Source organism: Nannospalax galili, unplaced genomic scaffold (genome assembly GCF_000622305.1).
Source record: "Nannospalax galili isolate Female #2095 unplaced genomic scaffold, S.galili_v1.0 scaffold266, whole genome shotgun sequence".
NCBI lineage: Eukaryota > Metazoa > Chordata > Mammalia > Rodentia > Spalacidae > Nannospalax > Nannospalax galili.
This window is the reverse complement of record NW_008355390.1, coordinates 2,222,782-2,243,394: the sequence shown is the minus strand read 5'-3', so window position 1 is coordinate 2,243,394 and position 20,613 is coordinate 2,222,782. Positions and strand designations below refer to the sequence as shown.

The following is a 20,613-nucleotide window of genomic DNA, read 5'->3' as shown; positions in this document are numbered from 1 at the left end:
GAAGGCTCCCTCCAGATTTCGTTGTCCTGTGTTTCTCGAGTGGTAACAGAATTGCCTCCTTTCTGGAGCATATAATAGAGGATTGGGTTAGTTTTGGTCAGTCTTGGAGAATCTTTTTCATACTCATTCTTGTCCACATCTGTGATGACCCACTTAACGGGTCCCTTCTCACTGGGCATAGGCATGGAACACCCATTCAAAAGTCCAGGTTCCGGTCTGGACCCCACACAGCCCAAGTGCTCCTGGAAAGGAGGGCTCAGAGGAGTCTTTACCACTCCAGGGTATGAAAATGTCCTATTATCCACACAGCTGCTGGGCTGAGGGGAACTGTACATCAGCCCATTTAAAGAGGAAATGCTAAATTCAGATTTGCTATTGGTCACATTGTTTTTGTGTCCTTTCTTTTTGCTGTCGATGACAGAGTTACTCCTCTGTGGGGACAAATCTCGCACACAGTTTTCTGAGAGAAGCAGCTGTTTCAGAACATTGAAGCTTTTGTTTTCCCTGGCCCAACTCCTATGTTCACTATCACTGGTAGAACTATGACCAGTGGGATACTTATAGTCAAGATCACCTCGGCTAAATTTCAGCTCTTCCTGATTAAGCAAGGACCCATAGAGCACTTCCGGGGCACTGTGATTATTTGCAGCATCGACAGAGCTATTTTTCATTTCCTTAAATGGATTTTCCAGCGGCTCAGTATAAAGCTTCCTTTTCTTAGGGACCATGCAAAGGTTTTTTGATTCCAGGGGAGTCAGCTCACTATTTCTGTGACTCTTGTCTGGATCATCTGCTGGGTAACTCTCTTGATTCTGTCTCAGTAATCGACTTAACAGACCATTCTTTGAGAAGGAAAAATCCTGAGGTGAAGGGGGCTCTGATTTAAAGTCCTCAGACACTGGTAAGGCAGTTGTGCTCTTCTGCATGGTGGGAGCCATCCCTAAGAATGGGGCACCCTTAGCATCATGGCTCAAATGCACGTTTGTGTTAGGAATTTGGAAGTCATCACACGGCTCAGATTTTATTTTCACCATCAGTATCTGCTCACTTAAAGCTCTCTCTGAATGTTCTTGAGTGCTTTCATCTCTCAAAGGGATCTTCTCTTTCTTTTCACTCTTCCCTTTGTTGGAATTTCCCAGGAGCAATTGGAGGACAGTATGTCTCTCCAGCAGATTTTCTATTTCAGAACCAGGAAGTCCTGGTTCCGGTCCTGCCGGCTGAGTGCTGAATGTTTTGTTTTCTTCAACTGCTTGTGTTTTACTTGAGAGCAGAGGGCTATTTAATCTATCAATCATACCAAGGGGTTTATCTGTGTTTCCACTCAGCAGCTGTTTGCTGGGTCTTTGCTCCTCTACTGGCACGGAAGACTGCATTCCACACTGCGCCAAATTCTGTAACAGTTTACTGGCACTGAATGTTGCAGAATTCTGTGTTCCTTCATTTGGGGCCGCTTTCTCTGTTTGTGATTCTTTGCTTTTTGTGAAGTCCATCAAGTGGTTAGACCCGACATTTGTTAGCGTTGCGGCTGGAGTACTACAGGCATATGGTGGGGAATTCCACTTGATTACCAGAGAGTGTTGAGAAAGATTGATGGGGGACTCTGCTTTGGTTGATGCATGCAGTGGAGGAGTGCTCACCGGGGTAGTCCTGTTGGTACTGGGGCTTTCAATTACAGAAGTCCTTGTGTAATTCTGCGGACTGAACTTTTTAACATCACTGTGGACTTCCTGAGGGCTGGCATTCTTTTCTACACTTTCTTCATTCTTATGGCCAAGTAGCAACTGAAGAAGAGTTACTTTCTGATGTGAATTCAGCTTAGAATTCTGTGAGGTATCTTGATCTTCTTTGATGTCCAGATCTGGGACTTTGGGATCCCACGTGTTTAACAAGGACTGAGTTAGGTTATCGAGAGAAACTGGCTGGTCAGCTTCAGGTTTTTCGATCCGATGTTTGCAAGACAAGTCTATGGGAACACAGTTGGAATAGGAGCTTTCGTCACCACTGCTGTCATCTGTAAAGCTGGGGTTGTTATCCGAATACTCATCAACAGTGGTAGGTGTACTACTGTCCTCAAAACTACTTCCTCTCTCATTCTGGCTGTGTCCATTCATTGTCTTGGGGATGGTTTGGCTTTTGAGGAGATGTAAAAGCAAACTGTTATTAGCAGCTTGCTTTATACTGTTTCTTTCCAGTGAGTTTTTGTAGCCCGAATTCTTAGGGGAAGAAGGGACAACAGCCATTGGGTTCTGAAATGTGGAAGCATTACTCCTGCTAGCCACCAGTTTGCTGGATGATGATGTTCTGGCCTGTCCATTGAGATGGCTGGACATTCCTTTTGAGAGCTGGAAATTGCCTGCATCTTTCTGGCCATTTTCCTGCAGTCTGGCCATGGCAGCAAGTCTTTCACTTGCTGCTTGATTTGCATTCTGTGTTTTTAAAGCATGTTCCCGAGAATACTGCTGCAGATGGGCTTCGCTGGAAAGGAGTAATGCCAACTGGCTACAGGCAACACTGGGTTTGGGGGAGGTGGCAGGGCTAGCCCTTTTTTCTACCATGCTTGCAACGGCCTGCAATCTTGCAGCACACGACAAAGGTTCGCTCATGACCTTTGTTCCACTTTGTCCAACATGGTGAGGGGACTCTACAAACCTCTCTCTGATGAGGTTTTTAGTTACATCAGGAAGATTGGGATCAGACTTCTGATCTTTAGCTTTACTTTTCTTCAACAAAGTTTTTAAGTGACTTGAGGCCACACCATAGCACCTTAAATCCTTCTCTACTTTTAAAGAATCATGACTGAGGGCATATCCTTGCTCCTTCAGGCTCTGCCTAATTTGCTGTGACAGAGCAACAGTCTGCAGCCTAGAGCTGAATGACTGAAGCAAAGAGGCCAGTAATGTGCTATCCTGCTTGCCTTTAGGCACACTGTCAACCATGCCAGCTAGCAAAGCTTCCTTCTTTACGTTTAGATTCACGATGGAATCGGACAGCCTCTTCCGCTTTGCTGCATTCCAGTCCTCAGAAGACTGCAACAGTCTGGCTTTTTTGAGATGCAGCATGCCAGATCCCTGGTACGAATGTGTATTGAGAACTGGACCATTACTTTGACAGGTGGGAAATGCACTGCCAGAAATGTTAAAGTTCTGGTCTTCTTCATTGTGGCCAGCAGACTTTTTGTCAACGGCAGTACCTGATCCCCCAGCTGCCTGATGCATTAGTAATCCTTCTAGGTAAGTTAAAACAATAGAATCCTGATGCACATCAGAGCCAAGCTCTTCTCCATGAGTCATGTTCAATAGAAGTGTTCACAGGGGCTGGGTTTCTATTCACTTTAAAGAATGGTTTTCTGTTGGTGGGTGATATGCAACTTTAAGAAGTGTCAGTTTATCACCATCCATAGCAATCAGAGAGGGATGCACTGTGACATTCTGACCAGGATTTTTCTTCTGGCAATGACAAGAGAAAAGGCAGGCAAACTTCAATGCAGACCACAGAGCTGGTCACCAAGTGAGAAGCAGCAGCAGAATCTCTCCCTTAATACTTCAGTATTTAGTGGCAAGGGGACACAGTGGATGGACTGCTTTGCTGCTCATCAACTGCACATGTCCGTATTCTGAAAAGTATAAACAAAAATAATTAAGTATGTGTAGAACTAGACTCATGTGTATTACCTACAAGGATAGAATACAGCATTATGCATTTATACATACAAATTATACTTATATACTATGCGCACATGAACATTATAGTCATAGCAGTCATCTGAAAAGCTTTTTGTAGGTAGCCCTAAAACCATTTCATTGAAACTGAAGGATGAAATAAGGTCATTGGAACATCTGGACGATTATATTATTCATACTCACTGTTGTTATCCATAAGTTGCCAAGTATTATTTAATGTTCTAAAAAAGTGTATCCATTTCTGGTATATTGTCAAAGGAATAGAATTTGCAAAGGGGCTGTAATGTTGTACATTAGTGTTCATTTACCTGTCTATTTACACCCTACCTTACCAGAAAAAACTAGATGACAGATTATTAGTATTTATTTCTGACACAAACTCCTTCATGAAGCTGCTTCTATCTGGGGCTTATGCTAATTACAAATTGTGCATACAACACATTTGATATAAAACTGAATACAATAATTTTAAAAAAGAAAATTGTAATATATTCAACCATATGCATACCCGCTATCAGCCTCTGAATTATGGACAAATGTGAACCTTAAAAAGTGGAATCATCTGCTGGGTGTAGTGGTGCATGCCTTTAATCCCAGCAGAGGGAGGAGGATCTCTGTGAGTTCCAGGCTAGCTGGGGGTACAGGGAGACCCTGTCTCAAAAAGACAAAAAAAAAAGTGGAATCAGCAATTTGAAACCATACACTGTAACTTCATCAGTGTTACTCAAAGGAATAATAAGGCAAAGTGCATTTCAAGTATTCAGGTTTTTTTTTCATTATATCAATACCACAAAACTCTTGAACTCCCAATCTGTGCCTTGATCTGTTTGAGGACTGGTGAAAGACATGTAAAAAAAGATGTGGAGCTGGAGAGATGGCTCAGTGGTTAAGAACACTGGTTGTTCTTGCAGAAGACCCGGGTTCGAATCCTAACACCCACATGGCAGCTAACAACTGTCCATAACTCCAGGCCCAAGAATCTGACAGCCTCTTTTGACCTCTGCGGGCATTGCACGACACGGGTGCACTTACCTATATGTAGGCAATACATGCATACTCAGAAAATAAAAAAAAAATAATAATAAATAAAATAAAATTTTAAAAAAGATGTGATAAAGAGCACTAGGACTAGGCAAGGCAAGGTGACCCTGCACCCACACTTCTAGAATATTCTCAGTATAAAGTTCTCTTCTCTCTACCCCTATTATTTCTTTGTACATGACTAATGAATACAAAAAAGTTTAAAAGGTAATAAATTATGATTCCAAGAAGCTCTTATTGCTGTAAAAAATTTAAGTGAAAAAAGTCTTTTGTTTTTTTTCTGTCCAGAATGTCAAAGACAGCTGGTCTAGGAAGATGTTTCAGATAGGCGAATCAGAACATGAATTCAAAGAGACTCGTCGCACTGGGAACAAGAGTGCAATGCTACTGACTGGTGTGTACCACAGCCGGATCAATGTTCCAGGTGTCTTAATTCTCTAGATGGTTTTCTCAAGAACGAGTGAGAAAACAATGCAGCTCTAAAGACAAGAAAGATCGCATTTTCGTCTGATTAGTTACCTAGTAGAAAGACTTCACCCCTCAGTGCTCTTAACATTTATTGAGGCAAGGAGCTCTACCGCCTCTTTCCACTTTCCACTTGGAGTGTATGAGTGCATCCTTTTATCTTTCACTACACCAAGCAACCAAATTCATGTGAAACTCTTCATTAAATGGAAAAATACTGAAGACAGGAAAGAGATGATATTGGAGATGACATCATTTATTGGATTGGTTACTACAGTTCATCTAAAAATGCAAAATATTTACCAATTATGAAACAAGGAAAATTTCTGCCCTCTATTCAGCTGTTGAAAATTTTCAGGACAGAAAAGAAAAAACCATTGAATTCTGAGTTGTGCTCACTAAAAGCTTAAAAGAAAATGACAACGGTAGTGACACTACAGACCGCATAACAGACAGAGCTTGTTTCAGGATTGTTATCTTGCTAGGAATTTTAATTTTCCTTTTGTCTTTTTAAGCACTGTGAATTGGTGGTTAATTTTGCCACCTTGGTTAGGTGGAGAAATACCCAGATTAGTGAAGCACAGCCCTGGGTGTATCTGCGAGAGCTACATTTCCAGAGAGGATTAACTAAGAGGGCAGACCCACCTTGGATATGGGCAGTACCATCCCATAATCTAGGAGTCCCTATGGAATAAAGTGGGGGAAGGGAGGAAGTACAGCAAGCCTTTCTCTCTGCTTCCTGTTCATCATGATGGGTGCTACTCTCCATTATGATGGACTAAAAAAGCCTCTGATACTCTACGATTACACAGACCAAAATAGGTCTTTCTTTTCTTAAATTGTTTTGCTGTGGTATTTTATCACAGTGACAAAAAGTCTAATACAATTCCCGAAAAAAAAAAAAAAAAAAAAAAAAAAAAAAAAAAAAAAAAAAAAATCACTAAAATTCCATAATGTACCTTCAGTTTATAAATGGTTCCAAATGTATACATGTGGTGATGGTAGGATACAATGTTATGTTCTATTACAAGCACACTCATGAGGTGACTATGTACCACTTGCATACACAAGACCGTGGGTTTGATCCTTAGCAACACACACACACACACACACACACACACACCACTGTTAACTTTATAAAAGAATATAAATATTCTTTTAAACAATTCTTGAAAACTAAAACTGGGTCCAAAGAACCCTGACAGCCCTTTAGGCATTAATGTATTTCATGGACATTTGATGTAATTCATGTCCAACTACTTAACATTATTCCAAAGTAAATCCTGGTTTTTAAAAAAATTTTTATTATTTTTATTTTATGTGTATGAGTGTATTGCCTGCATGTATGTGAGTGCACCCATGTCGTGCAATGCTGCAGAGGTCAGAAGAGGGCTTCAGAGTCCCCTGGAACTGGAGTTAATCCTGGTTTTTTAATGTTTACAATCATAAAAATGCCTTTTAGGGTTTATGAAAGAAAATCTACTGGTCCAATAGCATGTACTAGAAAGAAAGGGCGGTTACTATGAGACAGCATTCTCAAAAAAAAAAGAAAGAACTCCACGGAATCTTGACCATATGCATGGATAGATTCTGGGAAAGATCCAAGTTTCAACAGGTACAAGTGTTTCAATGAAATGTTTAGCAAAATGCTTGAATTGCAAGAGTATATTTTCAAAAGCCATATTCTTTAGTATTTAAACAAGTACCTGAAAAGTATTGTTAGGTTGAAGTGTGGCTTTTTAAAAAGAAACTATCAATAAAAGAGAATTGTAAGGAGTTTGTATGTCGAAAGTTCACAAATAGACACCATATTGACTCTTTGAAGTAGTTAAATTATCCCCACGGCAAAGTGTTTCACAGTCTCCATTTAGAAACTGTTTCTTAAGCAAAAGGAAACCTACTGAACGTTTACACACTTTAAAACAGTAAAATCTTCTGGCTACACCATAGGAATGTATTAATCCATCTTGCTAATATTTTATTGTATAGATTTGATAGTAAACTTAACATTACTGCAAAAACAAAACAAAAATAAATAAACAAATAAAAAAAACCCCAGCAAAATCCAAGTACTAAGATTTAAGTTAGATAATTGAATTCTTATATGTGGATTCCTTTTGCTTGAAAATAAATAATAAAGACCACTCTCCAGCTGCTTTTAGATTCAATATCTTATTTGCAATCAAATTCTCTATTACAAACACATTTAAATGATTAAATATCTATGATGTCACTTGGCATACTATTTAAATGAAGTCCAAGGAATATATCTTATGACTTCCAATGGTTTCCATAAAATTTTTCCACGAAGTTCTTTATTGTCAAGTAATAACTATATAAATACTAAATTTCAAGACATTTCGGTGACAAAGATTAATGAACATTAGGATCCTTGGTTCTAGTTGCTAAAAGATATAGAATTCAAGGCTTATATAAATGTGTCATTCAATGATAACTTCTATTGGACATTATCTACTGTGAATTCCACTGGGTGTCCCTTCAGAGGTACTTTTATGTTTATTTGAGACAGGGTCTCACTATGTAGCACCTGCTGGCCTGGAACTCACTATGAAAACCAGCTGGCTTTGACATCATAACATACCTCTCTGCTTCTACCTCCACAGCGCTGGGTCTAAAGGCAAGAGCCAGCACACCTGGCCTCAGAGGTGCTTTTTATATAAAAGTTAAGAAAGATATTACAGTGCTTCATCAAGCATTAGCAGAAAAAGACTTAAGTACTAGGAAAATTCCAACTTACTGAACTCTTTATCTAAACAACTCAAATCCAGGTATGTAACTTAGAGAACTCTTGCTGGCCACTACTATGGGGCTAAGTAAGTTTTAAAAATCAACATAAGGCTGGGTGTGGTACACACCTTTAAACCCAGCATTCTGGAGGTAGAGGCAAGCAGATCTCTGTGAGATCCAGGGTAACCTGGCCTCCATCTGCGTTCCAGGTCACCTAGTGCTGCACAGTGAGACCTTATGGCAAAAAAAAAAGGCAACATGAAACTAAACCCATAAATGTCTTTTTAAGCTAAAAATCAATGAAAAGTTACAATACAGAAAAAGAAAGAACACTTAAGTTCATAGAACAAGAAAGGAGAAAACATTTAAGAAACACATCCTAAAGCTTCATTAAAAAGTAAAGACAACAATGATTCCTGTACTATGCAAAATAATCATGAGAAAGATACTGGGAGGGAGGGGGAATCTTTCAAGAAGAGTAAAATAAACATTCGCATACCTCTACTTCATAGCAGGGGACAACAATGGAATACTAGAAGAATAAGCCTGGATCTCAGCAGACCACCAGAGATGCCAAGTTCTGGCCTCCCTCTGGCAGAGGGCTTGAGAACGCAGCGGACTGCCTGAGAGCCCCTGGATTCTGCCTCCACAAGGTGGTGAGCTACCCCTAATTGTGCCATACCCACCCCCCTACCTGGGATTTTGTGAGGTCCCTCCCAAGGCCCAGGGCAGATGTGGCTTTGGTAGGATAAGGGTGAGATCCCAGCAGACAGCCTGGGAGGGTGGGTTTCAACCTCCATTGGTGTAGCAGCTCTGATCTCAGTAGACTGCCAGAGAGTGCCCCTTTCTCTGGCCTCCCTCTAGCATAGGGGCTGAGAAAGCCAGGGACTGCCTGAGAGTGCTTGGATCCTGCCTCCACATGGTGAAGGAAGCCTGAGTGTACCTGAGTGGAACTTGAATTGGGCTTCTGTGGGTACTCCTGAATAGTTGATCTGAAGCCATCCCTCCAAATTAAACTGAGAGAACCTGAACCCTGTACCAACCAGCTTTACATAACCAATAAAGAAAGGATGTAGGCACCTGGATAATACAAACAGAAGCGTACTTCGACTTAATTCTCATATCAGAATCATAAACAACAAATTCACATGTTAAAATCACAACGAAAGAATAATAAAGTGGAAAGCCAAAACAATATGTCCCCACCAAACTCCAATCCTATAGAAGAGCTCCACAAGGAGAACCCCCTAGAGATAACCCAGGATACTGAATTTAAAAGAACGATCACAAACATGATCAAGGAATTCAATGAATTTAAAGAACACACAAACAAACAAAGAGCTAAAAGAAGATAAACTTCTGAATGAATTCACAAAAAAGATAGAAACTTTGAAGAAAACTCAGGCAGAAATGAAGAGGGAAGTGTAAAACTCAATAAGTCAACTTGAAACAACAGGGGAAAGCCTCACTGCTAGAATGAAAATGGAAAACAGAATTAATACTGAAGGATAATGTTGAAGAACTGGAGTCCTCAAGCAAAGACTATGCTAAATTCAAAAAAAAAAAAAAAAAAAAAAAAAAAAAAAACCACAGGAATGGAATATGTAAGAGACGTGGGACACCGTGAAAAGACCAAATCTACGGATCATAGGAATAAAGGAAGGAGAAGAACTTCAGGTTAGTGGTCTGTAGATCTTAAACAGGACTATAGAAGAGAATTTCCCGAAATTAAGGAAAGACATCCCGATACAAATACAGGAAGCACATAGAATACCAAATAGACAGGATCAGGAAAGAAACTCCCCACGACACATCATAGTAAAAACATTAACTGTACAGAACAAAGAAAGAATACTGAAAGCAGCAAGAGAAAAACAAGTCACACACAAAGGAAAGCCCATCAGAATTACAGCTGACTTATCAATGCAAACTATTAAAGCCAGAAGAGCCTGGACCAAGGTATTTCCAGTTCTACGTAACAATAGATGCCAGCCCAGAATACTTTACCCAGCAAAAATGTCTATTATAGTTGAGGGGGAAAGAAAAATCTTCCATGACATGAATAGCCTGAAAGAATACATGTCCACAAAGCCAGCCCTTCAAGGAATACTTGAAGCAATACAGGAACTGAGAAACAACTATACCCCAGGGGCAATGAAAGAAAATAAATAAAGGTATAATCTCGAGGAAACACAAAATTAGACAGAACACAAATAGCAATCAAAATGACAGCAACCAATATACATCTTTCAATAATAACCTTCAATAACAATGGACTGAACTCCCCAGTCAAAAGACACAGGCTAAATGAATGGATTAAGAAATAAAATCCATCTCTTTGCTGTCTGCAAGAAACCCATTTCACTTTCAAGGGCAGGCACTACTTTAAGAAGCCTTTGAGAGGGAACTGACACTGATTCTAACCACTCCAACAGCTATCAAATCCTGAATCCATTACTCTATAGTCCAGCCTTGTAAGACAAAAGAAAAATGAGGAGGAACCCAATAGAGGGATGCTTTTGGAAGCCCTTGTCAAGAAATTCCAATGGACTCTCATATGAACATTTGAAAATTGCCCTGTTCTGACTTTTTTCTAATTCCCAGTCTAGAACTCGTAATGCCAATTACCCTTGCCTTTATTTCTCCTTCACATCTCCTAGTCACAGTTCAAGGACTTTCTTTCCCCCCTAGAGATAAGATTTATGCAATCGGGAGTCTTTTAGATAGACCCACTTAAGGGGTACTCAAATTGCCTCACCCTGCATCCCTGTTCAGCATGGAAGAAGCCAGAGAGGTCTGCACCCTGATTCCCTATTGGCAATTGCTGTTTTAATTTGTTACTCTTCAACACAAAAAAATACTACCAATAAATATTCAATAGACATTTATTAAGAAAATGTACTTGGGACTGGAGAGATAGTTCAGAGGTTAAAAGCACTATCCTTCTTGCAGAGGACCCAGATTCGACTCCCACCACACAAATGGCAGCTAGCAACTGTCTGTAACTGCAGTTCCAGATGATCTGACATCCTCTTCTGACCTCCATGGGCATTGCACAACACGGGTGCACTTAACTTACATGCAGGCATAACACTCATATACATAAAATAAAACTAATAAATAAAATAGTTTTTTTTTTTTTTTAAAAAAAAAAAAAAGACCCCAAAGAAAAGTAGCCAGTTTCTTGGCTAAAAGTCAAAAGGTTCTTGGGCCTCTTAAGAACATAATCTGTTTCAAAGGCCAAAAATGTCAAAAGTATTTAGGAGCTTGTATCTAGTCCTTAAAACATTTTAGGGTTACCTCTTCATAGGAGGGAATGTTAGAGCATCCAAAAGCCCCATAAAAATAAATAAATAAATCAAAGAAGAAAGAGTACATGAAGTTATCAGAAATAAGTGATGGGGAGATATAGGAGGAGTTGGAGGGGAGGGAGTGGGCATGGATTTGGTCAAAACACCTTATATGCATGTATGAAATTCTCAATAAACTATTTATTTTAAAAAAAGAAGCCTGAAATTAAGTTATTATTATACACTCTCATAAAATTGCTCATAAAAATGTGTCTTTTTAAAGAATATGAATGCCAAGATAACTTTCTTTTCATTGTTATCTTTGGGTGTGTAATTGGACAGTTTAATGAACACCAAAAAAATGAACCTACTGTTATTTTGATCAACTGAGGACCTCACAATTTGCAATTAGAACTTGAGTTTCTTGCCTTGGTCCTTGCCCTGTTCCACTGCAGAGACGGGTAACAGGAAGAGCTGACTGAGGGATGCAGTGTAGCTGCCCAAATTGCTCTCTGATGCAACCAGAGGTCTTACAGAATTTTGCCGAAGGATGTATTTGCTCATAACTTCCAGGTCCATCAGCTTTAGCTTTCCTATTAGCTGTTTGCACAGGAAAACGATGACTCAAGTTCCCCATTTAAAAAGACTCACTGAGAGACATTACAGCTTGAATAAGTCAAGTGTTCCATGGCAGGACCTCTGCAACTCGAAAATCTTACTTCTGTGATTCCAAGTAACTTGTTAAATTGTAGTTGACAAAATGACAATCATTTCAGCCACAGTAATGCACTGGTAAAAGACTTGTAAAAAACAAAAAAATACAAAAACCCAACCCTGACCAATATGTTTTATCTTCATCTTAGTGAATTCCAGAAAAAGGAAATGGTTTTGAAATCTACCCAATCCTCTCCAAATTATTAATCTTTGCTATTTTTTTCTAGTGGAGCTATGATATGTAAACCCTTGTTTAAATGTTAAATATGAACTTACATGCAACTGGAACTTTTGTTTATTACATAATGGTTATCTACTAAATAAAATGCAAGATGATATTTAGGAATTTGAAAATACAGAGAGGTGGCAGAAATGACTATTCTATTGATAAAATAAAAATTCTGAATTATTCTCAGAAGACATGTATATGAATCAGACTCAGGAATCTCACCACCTTGCTCATCCTCTATAGTTTATCTAAAATTTAAAATCAAAATTAAGATGAAAAGTTGGAGATATGAAGTTAAAAATCAGAGAATATAGAATCAAAAGAATCAGAAAAATCAGAATCAAAGAGGCTAGAGAAAGACCTAAATTGCCAGACAAGTTCTATTTCAACATGCCTGAGATAATATTGCTTTGAAACATGGACTCTATCATTTCTAAAAATAAAATTAACTATAATTTTTTAAATGCAGAGAAAACAACTAATTATTATATGACAGAAAGTACACATAATATTTGTTAGTAGTATTAGTATCTGTTTACTACCTTTCTTAATGAAGCAACAGTTTCTTTGAAAGGGCAAAGAAATAATCATATAATAATCAAATCAAAAATTACTTCAGCACCAGTAAAAAAGAAAAGTCTGAATCTAAAACTAACAGAAAGTAGAGCTTCTCATGACTTTTCCCAACAGTTTTTCAAAATAACTACTGCTTTTTGTCCCTTTTAAAAAATATATATTTTCTAATCTCTATCAAAATAACGAGTATAATGGAAAATGGATCTTTTCCTCTTGGAATTGTCTGTTTATAATATGAACACAGAGGCATCTTTTGAGATTGGTGCATAAGTTCTATTGAACTCAACTACAGTTTCTCCATCCCTAAAATAGATTTGACATACAGACAGAAGCACAAGGTCAAGGTCATAGATCAGCAAGAAAGATTACCAAGAGAACTGATGTAAGAGCTGGCATTTGATCAAAGCTCCCATGGTTTTTAGTACACTCTGCAGACATTCTACCTTCACTCATAGGGCACACTCTGTCTTAAAAATGTTCCCTTCATCATGAAGACAAGGTCTTCATATACTTTTTATCACAAAGCATGATTCTGCTAAATGTATTGCCTTGGATCACAGAGTAAGAGAAATTTTTGGATGTGTTTCAGAATTATGAATTTAATGCGAATAAATGTATATGTATATACATGCTTGTGTTTTGTTTATTACCAATCTGAAAGGTGATAATTTTGAAAGTAACTTAATTTGCATATCCCTAAGTGGACCTTGTTCCCTTACATGTTCAATCTACGAGACTGAATTTAAAATATATTTTATTTATTACTTTTATTTTATGTGTATGAGTGTATTTTTTTGCATGTGAGTGTACCCATGTCATGCAATGCCGCGGAGGTCAGAAAAGAGCATCGGATTCCCTTGGAACTGGAGTTAAGGACAGTTTGTAGCCACCATGTGGGTGCTGGGAATCAAAACCCGGGTCCTCTGCAAGAGCAGTCAGTGTTCTTAACTGCTGATCCATCTCTCTGGCCCCAGGGGACCATAATATATTGGACCACAATATACTGGACCATATAGAGATTCAACTGGTAAGTACTGGCTCTATAGGAAAGTTTTATAGTACTTCCACAATATTCCACAACAATTTCTAACATACATACAGGAAGAAACATCAATTATCAACAATAGGAATAAAAGTGCTTCTTAATGGAATTATTACTAAGGTGCAATTATCTAACAAAATCAAGGACATGTAAGGGAACAGAGTCCATTCAGAGACCTGTAAGTTAATTTCAATTTATCATATAAGCTTGTGATCAAAGTTTAATATATAAATTTTCATCAATTATAATTATCACAATCTATTTCTGCCAAGTAATGGAAGTTCCATTGATGTAGCTTTTTGAAAACAAATAAAATTCCTTATAAAATACATCATTCAAGTCGGCTCAGTGGGATCATTTATCAGTTAACAACTATGCACTTCTTTACATATTGCCTGCAGAAATGCACTAACTTGCTGTGAACAGATAGATCACTATTTTTCAGAAATGGTCATCCTCATGTGATATCACTCTTGCTGGTGCTGGCCCTGAATGCAACAATTTTTAGGTTGAAAGTTTCAAAACCAGGATGTGAAAGAGAAATAGAAAAGTCACTGTAAACACAATCCATGCACAGACAGGCATAGTGATGATACCTTTAAAAGGGAAAAAGTTAATAAATCTAATAAGACTGTATCCTTGATATTCAACACAAAACAAGGGTACTATATGCACAATGTTCTTGAAGAAGTTCTATATTTTATTTTTTAATGCAGCAAGTAACACTGAACTATGCCCTTCAACTAACAAGCGGAAGCTATTGGCATACAATTAGAAGGCTATGTTCTTTAAATGATTTCCTATTTATTTAAGAAATTGCCATGCTTACTTTTCTTTGACTTCTCACTTGCCCATCTGTACATATACCCTAGTATTTGAAGTGACCTCAGTAGCTGCAGCCAGGAAGTGCTGCATCTTTACTGATGTTCAGTTTTCAGTCTCTGCCAAGGGGCAGCCTGTGGATAGCCCTGGCCATGGCACCTGCCACTCAGAAGTAGAAATAGACGGAGGTAGAGGTAGTAGGCAGATTTAAAGGAGGACTCCAGTGAGCTGCAGGAGAAACAGGAAGAGCAGAAACCTAAGTGACAAAGGTTGGGACTTTGTGATTCACATATTGGGCTAAGAATATTTCAGAACAACTTTTTAATTCAACAATTAAGATAATGCAAATCAAATACTTAACTACTTACTATTTACATTATTTAATAAAATTAATTATGTCATTGCTAAAGAACTGAATACCTTAGCTTAGTGGAAACCTATTATCACTTTTTCCCGGCTGGTTTCTCTCCTTCCTGGGATATGACAGGCTGCACACATGGACTGTATTGATTGCTCCCCTGCTTAGTAGTTTGTTCAACACTTAATAGCACCTAAATTCTTGCAGCAATATTTATTATTTTTATTCTGCTTTGTATTCTTTGTTTATACTGCACTTTCAATTACAGCATTTATATAAGTGGACAATTGGCTTTATATTGAAATTCTTATTATTGCACATGAGGACATAAATGACCAAGCAGGGTAGAAGCAGTGGGAGAGGGGAGAAATAAAGAAGCATCTGCTTAATGCCTTTCCTCCCTGTGTCCATCTAATCCCTACCATCATCCTCATCTGATGAAAGGCATCACAGTTAAAAACGCACATACTCATAGGCAGCTCCCCTAACTCACAGGCAGGCAGGGGTAGTTTTTCACTGTGACTCCACTGCACTCGGGATTTTTCAATCATCACACAAAACTTCAGTTTTTGTTTGTGTATGCCTGGGCTCCCAGTACATAGTTAAATTCTTATGGGCAAGAATTGCATCTTTGTGACCCCTGTGTCCCAGGACTTGGCAGAGGTAGGAGTGGCAGAAGAAGAGTATACAGAGTCAATCTCATGAGCCTCAGTACTGCTAAACAAGGGGAGGGCTGTCATAAGCACGAGATGCCTCAAAATTTAAATTGATATGATGTTATTTCTAACATATGGCTCAAAACTCAAGACTTTTTTCCTTGTGAATATAAACTAACAAAAATCAAAAAAATTACAAGGTAATAAGGTTGGGGCTAGGAATTTAGTTTAGTGCTTGTCTAGCAAATGCAAGGCCTTGGGTTCATGCTAGCCCCCGGCACCAGAAACACACACACAAACAACTTTCTGTCCTCATGTGCAAAAACTCCAGAAGTAAGTCTGTTTTTTTTAAATCCTACATGAGTGGTGACTACTATTCTGATAGAAAAACAACAGATGTATACTTTAAAAATATACAAAAATATATTGCTGTACTGGTTAGGTTAGGAAGATCTTGTATGTGTAGAGACCAAGATCTAGTATGTGTAGAGACCACGTTAAGAACAGGCCTGTTTCAAAATACTGGTTTCATTATGATTTTCATCATTTTTCCCTTTCCAATTGTTTCCCCTATAGAAAGATGAACAATATACATTTAACACTGAACTATAACTTGTGACATATGCTTTTGATAGCGACATATTAATGCCCATTTAAAACATTAATCACCGAACTAACAACTATACATTAAAGAATGTAAGCACTTTAAATTAAAAGAAAGATTAAATCAAATCTGTCAGTTTTTCTTGAGACAATCTTTTTTATTTATACCCATATTTGTATATCAAATTCAAGTTTTCATTATAGCTCTTTCAAACCACTGCACTTCTGGAAACTGGTGGTCGTGGGGGGCATCTTCTGTAATTCACATGACTTTGGGGTCAGTTTCTGGCTCTTTCGTTTACCAACTATTTAACCTTGGGCAAGTTAATGCCCAGGTATAAATGCACAAAATTAATACTTATTTCATACAACCATCATGAGGAATAAATGTGGCCATATATATATATATATAGCCTGGGCACAATATAGCACAGGGACTCATAATTAACACTTCTTCAGAGAGCTTGTTCTATATTACTACAAATGACACTGTAAGATTGTTTCTTGCAACAGACTTAGAATCTGTCTCTCATTTTATTTATGCCGTTATTCATTTCTATGTTCATATGTGTGTGAGTGCCTATGGAGGTCAGAGGCCAACCTTGGGTGTTGTTCCTCAGGAGCCATACATTTCACTTTATTTTGAGACAGTATCTCTTATGAAACCTGGGGCTCACCCCAGTACTGGGATCACAAGTGTATGCTACCATACCCATCTTTTAAAAATAAGTGCTGGGGATGGAACTCAGCTCCTCATGCTTAATGTAGCAAGCATTTTGCTGACTGAGCTACCTCTCCAGCCCTGGAATCTGTCTCTTTTTAGTCTGATCATTGGTCCTTTAGGAACCACAAAGAAGTTTAATCCTCTCAAACAGTGTTATATGCCACTGACTAGCTCTCTCAACTTGTAAAGTTCTAAGACAGATAAAAAAAATCCACTGATGGCTAGGCATACTGTGCATATTATTTGTACAATTCCAGCACTGTGGGAGAAGGAGTGGGGCAGAGGAAGGTGGATCTCTGTGAATTTGAGGACAGCCTGGTCTACAAAATGAGTTCCAGGCCAGCTAGAGCTACATAATGAGACCCTGTCTGGGAAAAAAAAAAAAAAAAAATCCACTGGCGATAGGAGCCTAGCAAAGAACATAAAAGGAAAACAAACGCTCTTGGGCACCATAAGTGTACTGTTCTTTGTTAAAGCTCTGCTTTTTCACAGCAGTTTTTAGATATAGCCCCTCCTCAAAGGAACACCAACATACATTTTCCCGTGTTCTCCTCACAAGGTGGTTTATGTATTATGTACCTTCACTCACATTTGACCAAGCAAAGGTACTAAAGCTTGGAACTTTTAAGAGATTGGTTGACTGTTTTTCAATCAGCAGCTGATTCAAAACCAAATCAAGATATTTGGAATTCTAGCCTTTCCGGTTATTTCAAATTGCCATAGGTACTGGGATCACGTATATGCTACCACACCCATTTTTAAAAAAATAAGTGCTATGGACAGAACTCAGCTCTTCATGCTTAATGTAGCAAGCATTTTGCTGACTGAGCTACCTCAGTAACAATCAAAATTGATTTGAACGCATTTTACTTTTGAAACACTTGGAGAATTTTGGGTTGCTTTTCCTATTCTAAAAGCATCTCTGCTTTTTACTCTCTTGTTTTTAATAGAGAGGCCACAAATTACAGTAGTTAAGAAGGCAGTCTAGATTTCTGACCTTGCAGTAACTCCAGTCAATTTAACTTTCCATGGTAGGGCTCAATTTCTTTAAACTATGAAAAAGGATTAATAGTATCTACCTTACAAAGCTAATATATATTAGTATTTTCTAAGCATTTGATGAATGTTAACTATTCTGTTATTTATAGATGACATAGCATCAAACCAGAGAACTTTCTTAGGTTGACCATGAATTTATAATCCTGCCTCAGGCTTCCAACTGGTGAGATTACAGACATGTGCCACCATGCTTGGCTTTCAAAATTTTTCATAACTTGCTTGGTACCCCTATTAAGTTCCATGATTGATACTTTAAAGGCTTAAAATTATCTGTTGAATGTTTTATATTCAATATGTGTACTGGTAGAAAGCATCTGGATACTTGAAATAATCTAGTTAGCTTAGAAAATGCCTTAATTTTATCATCTTTCAATACAGATTTAAAGCAAAGAGTAATTTCATATATGAAGGATGCTGTACTTCATTTTTTTTCTCTAGCCCTTCATCTTAGGTAACTTATGGAACCAATCTTGAGATCCTGTCCCAAATGGACCAATGACTTCTGGCATCTAGAATTCTGAGCATGAAAACTTCGTTAGGCGTGGCCTTGATAAAGTCATGCTTCACAGACACACAGACAGCGAGAATATGCAGAGAGCAAAGAATGGGGTCCTCACATAGTGAGAAAGGGAAAAAAGAGAAGACCAGGATGTATTATGGGGAACTGCAAAGCCACATTACCATGACTCCTGAACAAAAGCAGCCTGACTCTTTAACATCTATTAAAACGAAGAGTGGGGACTGATCTGTTCTGAGAATCTGTTCCTTCAGATTTCTCCTAGAACTGAGCTTGTGGAACTGTTCTCTTGAACAAAGGCCTTGCTTTCTCTTTATTGAAATGGTACATCTAGCATGAAGTGGGGAAGGAAAAGCAGAGCTTGTCTGATCAGTGGATTTTCTCTTCCTGACCTAGTACAGACAAATGACCACAAATAGGTGCTATCAATCTAATCCCACCTGTTATTAGTAACACAAATGGGATAATTTGTTTGTTTTTAAGGAATATTTAAATATTCCCTGCTTGCAGAGTCTGATACTTTCACAACATGCACACACAGACATTATTCTTGGTCAAGGGCAAAAAAGGGTCATGAGGGATTAAAGCTATATGTTCAGATTACATGAGGAGCTCAAGGCCCAGTAAGCTTGTTTATAATATGAACAAGCAGAGATAGTGTTAAATGATCTCAAAACATAAAACTAACTTTGGTTACAAGGTTAGGTAAAAGTCATTCCCACAGAACTGGAGACTAACTTTCCTGTTTTAAGAAGCTATAGGACACTTCTGTCACTGGTTCCTGAAGAGCTGGTACATTATCTGCTACAAATCCCCCCTGCCTCATGTAATCACACCTTTGATGAGATACTACACTCCTATGTAAGACTATACTTTTTATCTATGGTCCTAAAGAGCTCTGCAAATATCAGTGCTTTGTTCTCTCACTTTTCCTGTAGTGACTTCCTCTGGTATATGGCTAAAGAGCAACATGCATCTCCAATTTCCAAATGAGGAATGCTAATGCTAGAAAGAAGTAAATAAGATGTCCAAGGTCATACTTAAGAGTTGGTAGGAGCAGAGTTGATAACAGCCTTGCAGATATCTTACTCCCACAGGCCTGCACTAGCCAATAATCCAGCTGCTTCCCCTGATGCAGTGAAAGTATGCCAATTACTCAAACTGTGTAGGAAACATTGACCAAAACAGGGGTTAATTGGACATTGGTTGTTTTAATTCCATAATCAGCTCTTTCCCTGAGTTACCCTGGGAGGGAATAACATATCTTTTGCAGGAATGGGAAGTAGGCCAGCACAGGCCATCTGGCTGTACATGTCCTTTCCTCAAGTTATCCCTGCAGCTGTGTGAAACTTACTGATGTTGAAGAACTTTATAGTTTAAATTGTTTTACTATTTCCCCTCTATTCTATTAAATTTAAAAGTAGATATTTATTTTCATATGAGCCAGGCAGCTTCAGTGACTGTGGAATTAGTACATATACATAACAAAAGTACCATATGTGTGCATGTTCATGCATATGCGTGGGTGTGGGTATAGGCAGGTAGGTAGGGATGGTGAGCAGCTGGAGTTTGAAATTTCTGATGTAAAATTTCATATTCATAAAAGAAAACCCAATTAAGACTATGACCAGTAAATACTCATACTTAGGAAATTCTTTTCACATGAAAACCAATCATACTGGTTCTCCCATCCACCAAAGAAAAAGTCCTATGAAAAAACACAAGTATCCCACTTCCTTGTCTCTTTGACTTCTCCCACTTTGCAATTTTGCTAAATGACAAAAGTCCAGATGATTAAGTTCAAAAGTACTGCATATTATCTAGAATGAGATGGACATCCATCAAGTATAATCAAATCATAATTTTTGTACTACTAGATTAAGGGCCACTCCAGCCTGCAAGCATGTATTTTCCCCCCTCTCTATTTCTGACTCTCTCCAGTGTTCCTTTTATATGGCTTATTCTTTCTTTTCATTTTCAAAAATTCTCTTGTTATTCTGAACTACAAAGGATTCCAACACAAAGTGAAAAGCAGTTGAAGAACTAAAGAATTAAAACACCCTGTCTTTTCCTTGACACAAAGGCCATA

The 20,613-nt window shown here is 38.2% G+C and overlaps 1 protein-coding gene across 1 annotated transcript in view; it reads right to left on the bottom strand.

Annotated features, from left to right (window-relative positions):
* Positions 1 to 20,613, bottom strand: part of Nrip1 (nuclear receptor interacting protein 1) — a 180,594-nt gene that overhangs the window by 85,933 nt on the left and 74,048 nt on the right. The window contains exon 4 of the mRNA XM_029555784.1: positions 7 to 3,613. Coding sequence (XP_029411644.1) covers positions 7 to 3,290 — 3,284 coding nt within the window. The 5' untranslated portion in view covers positions 3,291 to 3,613. The remainder of the gene's footprint in view (positions 1 to 6; positions 3,614 to 20,613) is intronic.